Source organism: Pongo pygmaeus, chromosome 16 (assembly GCF_028885625.2).
Source record: "Pongo pygmaeus isolate AG05252 chromosome 16, NHGRI_mPonPyg2-v2.0_pri, whole genome shotgun sequence".
NCBI lineage: Eukaryota > Metazoa > Chordata > Mammalia > Primates > Hominidae > Pongo > Pongo pygmaeus.
In genome coordinates, this window is record NC_072389.2 from 59,596,141 (window position 1) to 59,608,175 (window position 12,035).

The 12,035-nt window shown below is 35.1% G+C and overlaps 1 protein-coding gene across 1 annotated transcript in view; it reads left to right on the top strand.

The window, feature by feature from the left end:
* Positions 1-12,035, top strand: part of UNC13C (unc-13 homolog C) — a 662,499-nt gene that overhangs the window by 350,072 nt on the left and 300,392 nt on the right. The window contains exons 14-15 of the mRNA XM_063652632.1: positions 8,505-8,573; positions 10,208-10,297. Of these exons, the coding sequence (XP_063508702.1) occupies positions 8,505-8,573; positions 10,208-10,297 (159 nt within the window). The remainder of the gene's footprint in view (positions 1-8,504; positions 8,574-10,207; positions 10,298-12,035) is intronic.

The following is a 12,035-nucleotide window of genomic DNA, read 5'->3' on the forward strand; positions in this document are numbered from 1 at the left end:
ATGGCAAGCCAGTTGGTAAAAGTGTCATTGCATAAAATATGAGAATTTTGTCTCTCTTGCCTTACCTATAGTATAACCTACAGTATCAGCTACTTTTGTTAGACAGATTGACTCTTGCAGAAGCTGGAACCAAAGAACGTTCCCTAGCCGGCTTAACAAAATCCTATTGTTACCAAATACCAGATCATAGAACAGTTTTGTTATAAAAACCTCATCTTAGTAACAGCACTTGTTGTCTTGGGATTTTACCTATAACATGAAGCATGCTGTGCTATGAAATTGTTTTGCTTCTAATATTCCGTCTGTGTATATTTTGAAGAATAAGCCAACATCATGGAACATTGAGCCTTTCTCCCTCTGAGAAAGATGTGTTTAAGTGATTAATATCCACCATAAAAACTACCTAGAGGAAAATTAGATAACATGCTCCTTTACTTCATGTTGACCCAAAGAAGAGAGAGCAGATTGATTTCAGTACATTTTAGTATTTCAGTGGTAATGTAGTTATAACAAACTTCATTTTGTAAATCCAATAACTTATTATAGAATACGGCCAAAAGAAAGAGAAATGTTTCTTCAAACTACATCATGAAAAGTTGGTGATTTGGTATATAAATTTGACTATATTTTTCTAGCTATTGAAAATAATGCCATTTGATGAGTCAAATATACCTAAGTGTATCTCCTGCCTCTACATTGGAACCTCAGGTTTTTATTCACCTAACTATTAAAGCTGATTCTGTCATCTGGGACTCAATGACAATTATATGCTCCCTTCTTGATCCTTCTCAAAGGTGCATAGCCCACACATTTTAAGACTCCAAATAATAAACCAGTAGAAAAAGCTTTCTTACCTATGAGAATTGTAAAACAAATCTTTAAGAGAAGAAAACTATTACACATTTAGACCTTTTCATGTATAAATCTTATTTGAAATCATGAAGTGGATGAAACTTGTTCAAAAATAAAGTGAAAAGGACAGAACCCTTGGGTGTACAGAAGAGATGCAAGCAAAGTTTACCTAGGAAAATGGCTAGACCAATTGGATGACAATGATTTTTTTTTAAATGTGATTTTATCGCACCATTGCACTCCAGCCTGGGCAACAGAATGAGACTTTGTCTCTAAAAAAAAAGTGATAACTGTAAAAGGTAAGGTAAACTGTTTTGGGGAAAGGGTAGTATATAATATCATTAACTGTCATAGACAGTTCAAGTAAAATGGAGAAAGAAATTAGCCCATTGAATTTGGCAAGTAGAAGGTCATTGGTCAGTGAAGCAATTGAGGTTGAAGCCTGATTTCATGAAGTTTGTTCAGTGAATGGCATATAATAAACTTGTCCAACCCACAGCCCGTGGGCCACATGCAGCCCAGAGTGGCTTTGAATATAGCCCAATACGACTTCGTAAACTTTCTTAAAACATTGTGAGACTTATGCATGATTTTTTTAATTGCTCATCAGCTGTCATTAGTGTTAGCGTATTTTATGTGTGGCCCAAGACAATTCTTCTTCTTCTATTGTGGCCCATGGAAGCCAAAAGATTGAATATCCCTGGCATAGAAGCACAGTTATATAAATTAAAGCTCAATTATTCACTAAAATATGATAAGTCTTTAAAAATCAAGTTTTTATGGAAGAGGTTCTATAATTGAGCAGTGCCCATGATAATAATAAATGAAAAAAGTATGCTAAAAAACTCTATATGCAATTTAATTCCAACATTGAAGACACACACACACATACACACACACACTCACACACACACACATACAGGTTTAGAGATAAGACTGGAAGGAAATATGCTAAAATACCAATGATGTAGCCACCTGGTTGGGTTATAGCTGACATTTTGTTGGTTTTGTTTTATACAACAGTCTTTTTGTTATTATCATACTTTAAGTTCTAGGGTACATGTGCACAACGTGCAGGTTTGTTACATAGGTACACTTGTGCCATGTTGGTTTGCTGTATCCGCCAACTCATCATTTACATTAGGTGTTTCTCCTAATGCTATCCCTCCTCCAGCCCCTCACCCCTCAACAGGCCCCGGTGTGTGATGTTCTCCTCCCTGCATCCATATGTTCTCATTGTTCAACTCCCACTTATGAGTGGGAACATGTGGTGTTTGGTTTTCTCTTCTTGTGTTACTTTGCTGAGAATGATGTCTAAAATTTTTTATAAAATACCTTAAGTCTGGATTAACTTTATAACAACATTCTGAAAGAAAGCATGAAATTGGATGAGGAAACAGACTATTCTTTCAAGGAACTTAAATCAGAAGATAAAAAGAGAGACTGGGCAAGAGTAAGAAGGTTTTTCCATATAAAAAGACACTTTATTTTTATTATCTGCTTGGGTAGGGATTTTTAAACTATTTAATAAGGTAAATATAAACATGTTTATGGAGTGTTAGGAAAGGAGTTAGTTGCAAGAGTGAGGTTGCAAATTTCTCAGATGGGAGAATAGGTGACTATAAGTACTATCTCAGAGGAAACGAAGGAAGTGCAGTCATGAGGGCGGAAGGAGAGGCTAGCCTTTAGAAGGCGAAAGGACAAGCTGTGTTCTGAAATTCAAGGAAATAGTGTGAGAGTCCTTGCAGAGAACACTAAGCTTTTGATATGGAAGTGAAAAGTTGGGGTAGTTGTACCTTATTTTTTAATCCTTCTTTAAATTTGTCAGGAAATACAAGGATTGCTCATTTACAAAACAATGGGCTGTGAAATGGTTGCAGAGGGGAAGAGGGGTGATAAAAGTTTGGATAAGCTACTGAGGGGAATACAAAAAAGAATGTTTCAGGGACATGTAAAAGAAATTCCTAGTAAATTGAAAGTGTCATTTGCTGTTGGGCACTATAAATATTTTGTCACAATTCTTGTGACAGTGAGACTTTCTTAGAGTGTGTCAGCATTCTGATGCTGACCTACTAGGAGATATAGCTGATGGTTGGATTGACTCTAGGCCGAGATTTTGCAGAAAAGAGGCCATGCGAAGGCAAGGAAATTCATATAAAGATAATGGGGTGAAGGTAAAGTGATTTGCCATTAGCTCTAGTTTTTGGCAAGTGGAACCGTGAGAAGCATGATGGATAGCAAGAGAGAAGGAGGGGAGAAGTGGGGAAAGGGAGGGAGAGAGTGGAAGAGAGAAAACAGGCAGAGACAGAGGATTGTGGGAGGAACGTATTAATAGCACCTTTCAGTTAACATTTCGCAAGGGAAGTCTCAGGTCCAAAAGGTAACTCAGGGAGTAGATTGTTGAAAATTGATTGTAGAGCAGTGGTATGCTACAGCTGGCTGGTACCGGCTCATGAGAACTGATCAGTAAATTTTCAGGAATATTGCAAGCTTGTTGTTAAACACAGCCATCCTTGAAATTGGACATATTAAAAGTACAACATGAAAGTTAGCAAATGCTAAAAATCAAGGCTTTTTGCTTTCAGAAAGCCACTTTACCAGCGCATCAGTGAGTGTAAATGTTATTTGGAGTCCAGACAAAGAACTTATTAGATAAAGTGTCTCTGTATGTTGAAGGCACTAATGGGTAGATCAGGAGTTGAAAAGGAACAAAATTCCATGAGGTGGGAGGCAGTCAATATTTTAATTGTGAAAGTGTCTTTAGGAAATTTATTTAGTGAATTATCTTGAAATACAAATATCAAATAAATCAATCATAAAATTAATATTTTTGAGCTGTTTATTTACTTGAGTATATACATGCTCAATATATATAACCAAGTATAAATAATATTTTTATTGACTGACCAACCTCTATAATATTTTCTTTCTACACATTTTTGGCTGCATTTTCTTTGATCACGTCATATGACAAAAATATTGAAATGTTATTTTTATAATTTTTTTTTACTTAGCAGAGTTGACATGTTTTTTAATGGACACTTTAGAAGAGTTTATTTCACTTTCACAATGCCACATATGTTTTAGTGATTTTCATAAAATTTGGGAAAACACCAATTATTTTTTTCATATGTGATGTAAAAGCAAAAATTACAGCTGACAAAGTTAAACAGGCAAGGCAAACTTTATTCAAGGCTATTGCAATAGGGAAGAGAGGCCAGAGCTCAATTAGAGCTCAGCTCCACTGAAATGAAAGGCAGGGCTAAAATAAGGAGAAAGTAGTGAAGGATGATAGTGGGGAGGTTGATCAATGGGATGTAACCAGTGCACTGAGTAATTTTGAGTCTGTAATTTTTTCTTCTGCAATTAGGCCATCTTTGTTTGCTAATTACAGCCATGGATGTTAGGGTCCTATCTTCCCAAAGAGGGTGGGAGGAAGGAGTGCTCTCTCCTTGATGATTACATTTCAAAGGGAAGGCTCCCAAGTCTTTCAGGAAGACATTCTTGGATTATGAATCTGGCAAGAGGCTTTAAAACATATTTAAATGTGAAGGGGCAGAAAAAGAATTTACAGTTACAAATTTTCTAAATAAAATGCTTTAAGAAAAGGGAGGTCGAGACCTAGAGTCAGGAAGAAGCCTATCTAAAGTTTAACCAGGCTGAGGGGAAGGCTAAGGGTGTCTTGATCAGTGAACAATAACATTTCAATGCCTTTCAAGTTTTCCTGTGAAGGGACTCTTTAAATATACTTTGAATTGATGAAATTTATTAATTATTTTGTCATTGAAAGCATCATTTTAGTCACCTTTCATAATTGTATGATATTTCTGTTGGTATCAGAATTAATCTCAAGTCAATAAGAGCTATAAATATATGTCCAATATGTTCATGTTTAACACTAATTGAATTATTTAAAAATTATCAAAATTGCCTATGCATTACTTCTGTCTGAAAAGTCTTTCTTAATGAATTGCTGTTTTTGGTATGATCTGGAAAAAAAGTGTTACAATTTGCTTGTTGTGTTCTGAATTATTTTTATCTTATTCCTGAAAATTTTACAAAAATCTAAGATAGCATGAATACATAGCTAGCTCCTCCCAGGGGTACTGAAGAAGGTGAGGGCTGAAGAGCTTAAGCATTGTTAGCTTCTGGTTAAATTCATCCCTGCTGTTGAAGCCAGACTTTGAGAAAGAAAGAAAGAAAATAATGAGAGACGCTGAGGGTGATGCAGAGGTTATCATACCCCTTCCTTACAAGAGCTTTTCCTTCCACGGTTCCCCAGATTCTGGGGGGAGCTTCCTGAGGGTGCACAGTCCGGGGAGCAACTACCTCTTCCCCCCTGCCCATGGGCCAAATGCAGTCCACCAACTCACCAACTGGTTTTGTAAGGCCCATAAGCTAAGAATATTTTTTAATATTTTCTAATGTTGAAAAAAAATTTAAAGACTGTTATTTTGTGACACATTAAAACTATCTAAAATTCAAATATTCACATCCATAAATCAAGTTTCATTGGAAAACAATCATGCCTATTAGTTTACATATTGTCTATGGCAGCTACTGTGCTACAGTGTCAGACTGAGTAGTTGAGACAGGGTTGGCAAAGTGAAAAATATTTACTAACTAGCCCTTTGTAGACAGTTTGCCAATCCCTGGTCTAGTTATTCTGGTCAACTAATTGAACCAAATTGTTGTTTTTTTTTTTTTTTTTTTGCTTGGATTTACCTTTTATTTATTTTAAAAATTTAATTAAATTTCTAATTGGATACATAATAGTTGTACATGTTTATGGGGTACAAGATAGATTTTGATACATGCATACAATATGTGATGATAAAATCGGACTAACTGGAATATCTATCATCTCAAGTATTTATCATTTCTTCATGTTGGGAACATTCCAATTCCACTCTTTTAGTTATTTTGAAATACACAACCAATTATTGTTAACTATAGTTGCCCTATTGTGCTACCAAACACTGGATCTTATTCCTTCTAACTGTATTTTTGAACCTATTATAATATTTATTATTATTTTTATTATTGATTTGCCTCCTACTAGACATATGTGGCCCTTATTTAATAAAAAATTGAATAATGTGGCAGTTTTAGATATTGTGCCATGTCTCTTGGGGAAACATTTTTTAATCACCCAGTCTTTCATTATTCCTCAAATCACACCCTACAGGCAGTAGGCTTTCTCTGCTCTGCAAAGGGAATCTCACTCTAGTTAAATAGAAATGTTGTCAATAAAATTAAAGTTCAAGCTGTCCCGCTGTTTAAAGAATCTCTATGAAAATTCAATCAGCAGCATACTTTTAATTTCACATCATCTGATGTTGTTCTGGCTTTCAGTGACAAGAAGCCCAGCAGTTTTCTTCACAGTTTTCTATTTTCCTTGAATGTAAATTTTCCAGCTGGGCACCAAAGACTAGGTAGGGAAACCAAATGTGTGAACTGTATCAGTCAGAAATCTTTTCAGCTCCATGGAACAGAAACTCACTAAATATATTTAACTAAATAAGATTTCCCCCTTTGCTCCCCGATTCATGGAACCTTAAGTCCGCAGAGGTAGGGAATTCAGAGCTGGTGTAGCTGCTCAGTATTGTAATATTTTAAAAGAGTGGGCAGATGGGGTAGGATGGATCTAGGCAATCCTTTTTTTTTTCCATTTGTTCTTTCCATTTTCATCTAATGGGCATGAAATAAGCACTCTATCTTCTGGAGCCTATTAGAGTTTTAGGTGGGAAAAGGGAAGAAACACAGAGGGCAAAAGTTGAAAAGTCTGAATGCTATACCTAACAAAGAATTATACAGCAAACACTAATGTAACAAACACTATCTGCCAAGCACTCTTTTTAAATCTTTCAAAACAATAAGTCATTGGTAGTATGGTAGCTGGGTCTATTTTATTTAATAAGCTGTCTACATCTCATTGGCCAAAACCATGGCATGTGGTCATCCTTGGAGGAAAAGAGGTCTGAGAGAGTGAGCATTTCATATGGGCACATTTGACATATGATATTCTTTTAGTAAGGAACAATGGAAGAATGGATATTGGGCAGACAACCAGCACCATTTGCCCCAATGAATGTAAGAGGGCCAATGATTTGGGCCACAGCATGGTTGATCCGTCACTTCAACTGTCTTGATGATTTGTGCCAATCACAGAGATAAGGCATCCAGAGATGTGACACGAATCACACTCACTTTGATAATCATTTAAATGATTAACTTTACTGTGGCCTAAACTAATTATTTTAGTGATTCTTCTCTTTTTCTATCCGGATTGAGGGCCACCAACCCAAATGCATGGAAGTTGGAGAGTTAAGAAAGGACTGTATAGCTTGCCTCATCCCTTGGGAAGGTATAATGGAGAGTGGCAGAGAAAGATCTAAGACGTTCAACTCATCTGTATTTTCTGTAGCTTTGTTGGGATAAAGGGTCTTAACCTCCTAACAAGATCGCATGCTTCTGGAAGGCAGGGCTCATTTCTTAGGCTCCTTTATTGCCTCCACAGAGGTTAACACAGAGATGATACTCAAACCTTCTTACTGATGTATAAATCTGATGATGGCAGTTTATTCAGAAAATTGGAGTTTCAGCTTAGGAACAATTTATCACCTCCTGTTAATATTCAGCTCACTCCATCAAGATCAGTGACTTCGAGGCATAAGAGTTATATACCCCATAAATCCACCTCCTATGTGAAACTACTGGGAAAAGGTTTCATTTTTGTCAATATCCTCCAAAGTGAAATTTGGTGTTTACAGAATATTAATGTTGGCAGGGACATTTTATGTCATTTAATCTTACCTCTCCCATTTGTTTTTATTTTTGATGAGAAAACTGGAATTCAGAATAGTGGAGTGTCTACCTAAAAAGTTTGCATGTGTGACTTTTATGTTTTGACTTTGTTTTTGTTTAATCCACACAACTTTAACCATACACTTAATAAGAGAAAAGCTCTTTATTCTCACCATCTTCAAATATTTCTGTTAAGAGGACAGTTCAACACTGATACTGCATCAAGTGGAAGCAACAGAAGTTTTTTGGCTGCATTTTTATACTAATTTTAGCACTATATCATACACAGCCTTTAAAAGCAATTGATCCTTTCAGATTATGAAGTCTACATTTGCCTCCAAAAAGAAAATTTTTTTTCAAATTGGTTTTGACAAAAACAACACCTGCTCCTACTTCCGTAGGTGGGAGAAGTGTAAAAAACTGTAATATATTGTCTGGAGAAGGGGCATGAAGTACAGGAATAAAAAGAAGAATGGGTTGCATTTTCTCTTGCTGACGCATTATATTTTTGTGAATTATTACACATAGAGAAATGTACTGGCAATTTATTTGTCTGATCTCTTTCTACAAAATGCAAGTCTCTAGATACTTTGTTAGAACAGTTACACATTTCTGATTCATCATAGAGAGGAAGTATGACTTATTGAAAAGACCATTAATTTGGCGTCAAAGAGACCTGAGTTTGAATCACTGCTATGCCACATTGTAACTTTATGATCTTGGACAAGTCATTGATATATTTGATCCTTCCTTTCTATAAAATAGAGACAAAACTCAGAATTATTATGAGGTCTTTAGAGTGGTCATTTATTTCCATTCTCCTATTTTGTGTTTGCTTTGTGCAGAGGGAAAAATTCATAAAACTACTGGACCAGTTACATAACTCTTTGAGGATTGATCTGTCAAAGTATAGGGTATGTACAAATTTACTTGCCTGAAAGAAAACTGTTGTTTGGTCTAGAGAATTTCTTGCCATATTGTAAAAATTACCCATCATGTAATAGAAAAATAAAAATATTGATCTCAGGTGCTGTCACCCTTAGAAATAATCCAGCAGGTCTCCTTTGTTGTTCAGATCTTTGCCCCACGTAGACTACAACAATACTCTGTGTGTGTGTGTGTGTACACACATGCAGCTTTAATTTTGTAATTTTTAAAATAGCTATCAGATTCAATGACCCTCAGCTAATTCATGAAGTAGACTATGGCCCAGTCCTCATTTTGAAAGCTCATCCTTTGTTACTGAAATATTCTGCTGATATTTCCCCAATTTCTGAACTTCTTACTTAATTTACTGCTTCATTCTCTTTCCTCCTGGGTCATGGTACCAAGAGTACCATGTGCTCTTGCAAAGCTGCCCAGAATTTGTTGTCAACAATTCTATATATCACCTCCTGGGGAAACACACACATACCACAAATATATTCATGTACATATGTTCATAAATATACACACATATAATTTTAGTTACAAAATATCTTAGTTATAAAAATTTAGTTACAAATTTTAGTTATAAAATGTCTATAGTAATAACTAGTAGATGCTGTCTTATATCTTATATTCTTTAACAATTTATCCTAAATATCTTTTCTTATTTGAACATATCTATCTCCCGTGCATTCATTTTTAATTAGTCTCTTATTGACAGATACTTTAATTGCATACTTATGGAAGTTATAATACCAAATTTAATTTGGTATTATTTCACGTTGGTTATTTCATGTTGGATCTGGGGCCAACATAATGAGAAGAGAACAACCATTAAGCCATTGAGAGAGATATTTGGGGGCAACAAGAGCCTGAAGCCACCTCATTCACCACCTCATCATAGGCACACTAACCCTGTTCAAGTTCATGAATATCTCATAATTAGCGATGGTTTTCCTAACGGCTCTTTAGAAAAGCATGTTAATATGTGAAACTGACCAAAGTAAAAATTGTTTCTTAGTTCAAACATTTTATAATTATAACTTTTCATTCCTTCAAAATTATAAACATCTGTATTTTTAAATGATACTTCTCATCAAACCTCGCTAAAAGAAACCTTTTGTTAAAATTCATAGTATTTCAGGAAAGACTATATGATGCAAACTTATTTTTTTAACTTTTAAAGTTTTTTTGTGACTAAAAGTAAATGCAGCACATGTATAATTTCTGAAGTATTTTTTAAAAAGTAGTTATCTTGAGAAAATCATGAAAATTTTTTCCTATGTATGCTACACTTCCTCCTTTTAGTAGCAAGACTATTTTAGAAGCAAGCATTAATAACATCATAACATTGTAATAATGATATTGTTTTGCATTTATTGCATTGTTAGTATAAATAGAAGAGTGCAGCTTTCCAAGAGTAAAAATATAATATTTCCAAATTGTTTATGTTCTATAATGTTTTAGGATAAAAATATTTTAAGAATACTTTAAGAGTATTATAAAAATTGTATACAGTTTACTTTCCATTTTCTTTCATGAGAAGCTAGTTTTAGTTTATTTTCCCACTGGAGGTTTACTGCTGACAACCTTATCCATTTTCTGTTTCCTAATTAACCAGGAAAACTTTCCTGCAAGCAATACTGAAAGACTGCAAGACCTGAAATCAACTGTTGACCTGTTAACAAGTATCACCTTTTTTAGGATGAAGGTATCTCATTTTATTTCTGTCACTGTTTTGGTGTGACATAGAATACATTCATCCCCTGGTAAAGTCTTGCTTTACCCTCCTCTTGATCAAGTACTGTGTTAACCCCATTGATTAAACTGTACTATCTTTGCCTGAACTCAATGAATCTTCCAATATAAGGTATAGTGAAGAAGAGATTATCCTAGACACTTAAAATACTCTGATACATTTGGCTCTAATTTAGTTCTCTGTTAAATCTGTCTTAGATAAAGCTCTCTAGTAAGTGGATGTGGCACTTAAAAAATTTCCAAAGAATGTTAAATGGAAATGGAGTTCCCTTCTAATTTTAGTTTTAACTTAGATGTTTTGCTGACTTTTTTGCTACAAAAAAGTAGCTGACTCTTTTAAGTTTACCCCAATTGTGGCAACTTACATTTTCAGCACTGGGAATGTCTACATAGGAACATATTTGATCACCTATCTATTGGTATAATTGGCTAGGCCTTACAAACCGGGTATTTCTTTTTAAATATATCATTTCTACTTTAATTGCAAGTTTTCTGCAGTCATAGTTCTGGCTTGCAGCACAACTTATGTAAAGCATTTTCAGAAACTACTTGCCAGGTTGTGGGCTAAAATATACGCTCTTTGAAAGAGAGTATTAGAATGCTTATTCAGAAATTTCCTAAATAGGAGCAATTTTTTTCTTTGCATTTGCTGATAATTTTTTTCACTAGAACCTCTAAAAATGGCATTTTGTAATAAAAGAGAGACACAAAGGGAAACCATACTATATCAAAGTTCATTTAGATTCTTTAAAGTTGAATTAAAATTCATTTGGTTTAAAATCAGGCTAACTAGGTGACTAGGATAGATAGAATTTACATCAATTCTAATCTACTGTCAGTAGCTACTGGAACAATGTGCAGCTAATGATGGCAAGACCCCATAAAGTTGACTTAGATTGACAAGTGATGTCTGCCATTGACACTGGGGAGTGAGGAATGGGAGTGAAGGTAGGGCTTGCCAGCACAGTGCTACCCATCTGCCATGCCTCCTTGCTTAAAAACACTATCTCCTTAAACTTGTAACTATTCTTCCCCAACCCTCACTCCCAGCTGATTACTTTGCTTCCTATTTCGATGAAAAAAAAAAAAAATAGGAGGAAAGAAAAAGGAGCATCCTCAAGCTCCAATCACATACTCCCACCACCTACCCCAGTAGGTACTTCCTTGTATGTGTCCATATATTCTTTCTTTTTCACTATTGATGAGCCGTCTGTTTTCTTAGAAAATGTGGTCTGTTCTACTTGTGCAATTGATTTTGTCTCCTCTTGTGCACTAAAATATTGGTCCAGCAATCCTCTCCACTCTCCTGAATTGTCACCTTTCCCCTATGTATGTGCTATTGATTTTACAATCTTCAAAATACTGCTTGGCATCACTTTCTTCTATAGCTACTACCCCAGTTCATTTCCCTTAATAGCAAAACTCCTTGAAATAGTCGTCTATACATTTCCTTCCAATTAATTTCCTCCTATTATCCTTTGAACAAATTTTCTTCTCCTGTTATCCTTTTTTCTCATTGCAGAGAGTAAAAATCACTCTTTTGTTGTACAGTCCTATTAGTTTTGACAAATGTGTGGTCATATAACCACCAGAGCGATAAGATACAGAACAGTTCCATGAGCCTACAAAATTCCCTTGTGCTATATACCATTGTTGTCAACCCTTCTCCCACATGCTGGTGACCACCGATT